The sequence below is a fragment of the Aptenodytes forsteri genome, unplaced genomic scaffold (genome assembly GCF_000699145.1).
Source record: "Aptenodytes forsteri isolate BGI_AS27 unplaced genomic scaffold, ASM69914v1 Scaffold213, whole genome shotgun sequence".
Classification (NCBI taxonomy): domain Eukaryota; kingdom Metazoa; phylum Chordata; class Aves; order Sphenisciformes; family Spheniscidae; genus Aptenodytes; species Aptenodytes forsteri.
In genome coordinates this window covers 11,490-14,061 of record NW_008795522.1, presented here as the reverse complement: position 1 = coordinate 14,061, position 2,572 = coordinate 11,490, and the positions used below count along the sequence as shown (strand labels likewise).

Sequence of the window (2,572 nt, the reverse complement as noted above, 5' to 3'; positions counted from 1 at the left end):
CCCCTCTCAACCACGGCCCCTGCCACCGCCTCCGCCACCACCGCCGCCCCCCTGGACCGCGAGAGCAAGAGCACCCATGTCTTCCGGGTGACAGCGGCGGACCACGGGACGCCCCGGCGCAGCGCCATGGCCACGTTGACGGTGACAGTGAGCGACACCAACGACCATGATCCGGCCTTCGAGCAGCCCGAGTACCGGGAGAGCGTGCGGGAGAACCTGGAGGTGGGCTACGAGGTGCTGACGGTGCGGGCCACCGACGGCGACGCCGGTCCCAACGCCAACGTCCTCTACCGTCTCCTCAACGCCGGCGGCGCCAACGAGGTCTTCGAGATCGATCCCCGCTCGGGCGTCATCCGCACCCGCGGCCCCGCGGACCGGCAGCCGGTGGCGGCCTTCGAGCTGTTGGTGGAGGCCACGGATCAGGGCCAGGAGCCGGGACCCCGCAGCGCCACGGCCACCGTCCGCATCGCCGTGGAGGACGACAACGACAACGCGCCGCAGTTCAGCGAGAAGCGTTATGTGGCGCAGGTCCCCGAGGACGTGGCGCCCAACTCGGCCGTGCTGCGGGTGACAGCCACCGACCGCGACAAGGGCAGCAACGCTCTGGTGCACTACAGCATCGTCAGCGGTAACACCCGCGGCCACTTCTACATCGACGCGCAGACGGGCGCGCTGGACGTGGTCAGCCCCTTGGACTACGAGGTCAGCAAGGAGTTCACTCTACGGATCCGGGCGCAGGACGGCGGCCGCCCGCCCCTCTCCAACATCAGCGGCTTGGTCACCGTCCAGGTGTTGGACGTCAACGATAACGCCCCCATCTTCGTCAGCACGCCCTTCCAGGCCACCGTGCTGGAGAACGTGCCGGTGGGTTACTCCGTCATCCACGTTCAAGCCATCGACGCCGATTCGGGTGACAACGGCCGGCTGGTCTACACCCTCCTGGAGACCGGCGCCGGCTTCCCCTTCGCCATCAACAACAGCACCGGGTGGATCGTGGTGGCCTCCGAGCTGGACCGGGAGGCGGTGGACTTCTACAGCTTCGGGGTGGAGGCGCAGGACCAGGGTGACCCCCCCATGGCCTCCTCGGCCAGCGTCAGCGTCACCGTCCTGGACGTCAACGACAACAGCCCCGAGTTCACGCGACGGGAGTACGGCGCCCGCCTGAACGAGGACGCGGCGGTGGGCACCAGCGTCCTCACCGTCTCCGCCGTCGACCGCGATGCCAACAGCGTCATCACCTACCAGATCTCCAGCGGCAACACCCGCAACCGCTTCTCCATCACCAGCCAGAGCGGCGGTGGGCTCATCTCCCTCGCCCTGCCCCTGGACTACAAGCTGGAGCGGCAGTACCTCCTCACCATCGCCGCCTCCGACGGCACCCGCCAGGACACGGCCCAGGTGGTCATCAACGTCACCGACGCCAACACCCACCGACCCGTCTTCCAGAGTTCCCACTACACCGTCAACGTCAACGAGGACCGGCCGGTGGGCACCACGGTGGTGGTCATCAGCGCCACGGACGAGGACACGGGGGAGAACGCCCGCATCACCTACCTGATGGAGGACAGCATCCCCCAGTTCCGCATCGCCGCCGAGACGGGGGCCGTCACCACCCAGATGGAGCTGGACTACGAGGACCAGGTGTCCTACACCCTGGCCATCACGGCGCGTGACAACGGCATCCCGCAGAAGTCCGACACCACCTACCTGGAGATCCTGGTGAGCGATGTCAACGACAATGCGCCCCAGTTCCTCCGCGACTCCTACCAGGGCTCCGTCTACGAGGACGTGCCCGCCTTCACCAGCGTCCTCCAGGTCTCCGCCACTGACCGCGACTCGGGGCTCAACGGCAGGGTCTTCTACACCTTCCAAGGGGGTGACGATGGCGATGGCGACTTCATCATCGAGTCCACCTCGGGCATCGTCCGCACCTTGCGCCGCCTCGACCGGGAGAACGTGCCACTCTACGCCCTGCGGGCGTTCGCTGTCGACAAGGGGGTCCCGGCCAAGCGGACACCGGTGGAGATCCAAGTGACGGTGCTGGACGTCAACGACAACCCGCCCGTCTTCGAGCGGGACGAGTTCGACATCTTCGTGGAGGAGAACAGCCCCATCGGGCTGGTGGTGGCCCGGATCACGGCCACCGACCCCGACGAGGGCACCAACGCCCAAATCATGTACCAGATCGTGGAGGGCAACATCCCCGAGGTCTTCCAGCTGGATATCTTCTCCGGCGAGCTCACCGCCTTGGCCGACCTGGACTACGAGTCCAAGGCGGAGTACATCATGGTGGTCCAAGCCACCTCAGCCCCCCTGGTCAGCCGGGCCACCGTCCACGTCCGCCTTCGCGACGCCAACGACAACAGCCCCCAACTCAAGAACTTTGAGATCCTCTTCAACAACTACATCACCAACCGCTCGGGCAGGCTCGGGCAGCTTCCCCGGGGGGGTCATCGGCCGCATCCCGGCCCACGACCCCGACGTCTCCGACAGCCTCACCTACGCCTTCGAGCAGGGGAACGAGCTCAACCTGGTGCTGCTGGACCCCCGCAGCGGGGACCTGCGGCTCAGC

The 2,572-nt window shown here is 67.2% G+C and overlaps 1 protein-coding gene across 1 annotated transcript in view; it reads left to right on the top strand.

Annotated features, from left to right (window-relative positions):
* LOC103901071 (cadherin EGF LAG seven-pass G-type receptor 2) overlaps nt 1-2,572 on the top strand; it is a gene marked incomplete at its 3' end in the record, with an annotated part of 24,648 nt that overhangs the window by 17,113 nt on the left and 4,963 nt on the right. The window contains 2 exon segments of the mRNA XM_019472722.1: nt 8-2,427; nt 2,429-2,570. Coding sequence (XP_019328267.1) covers nt 8-2,427; nt 2,429-2,570 — 2,562 coding nt within the window.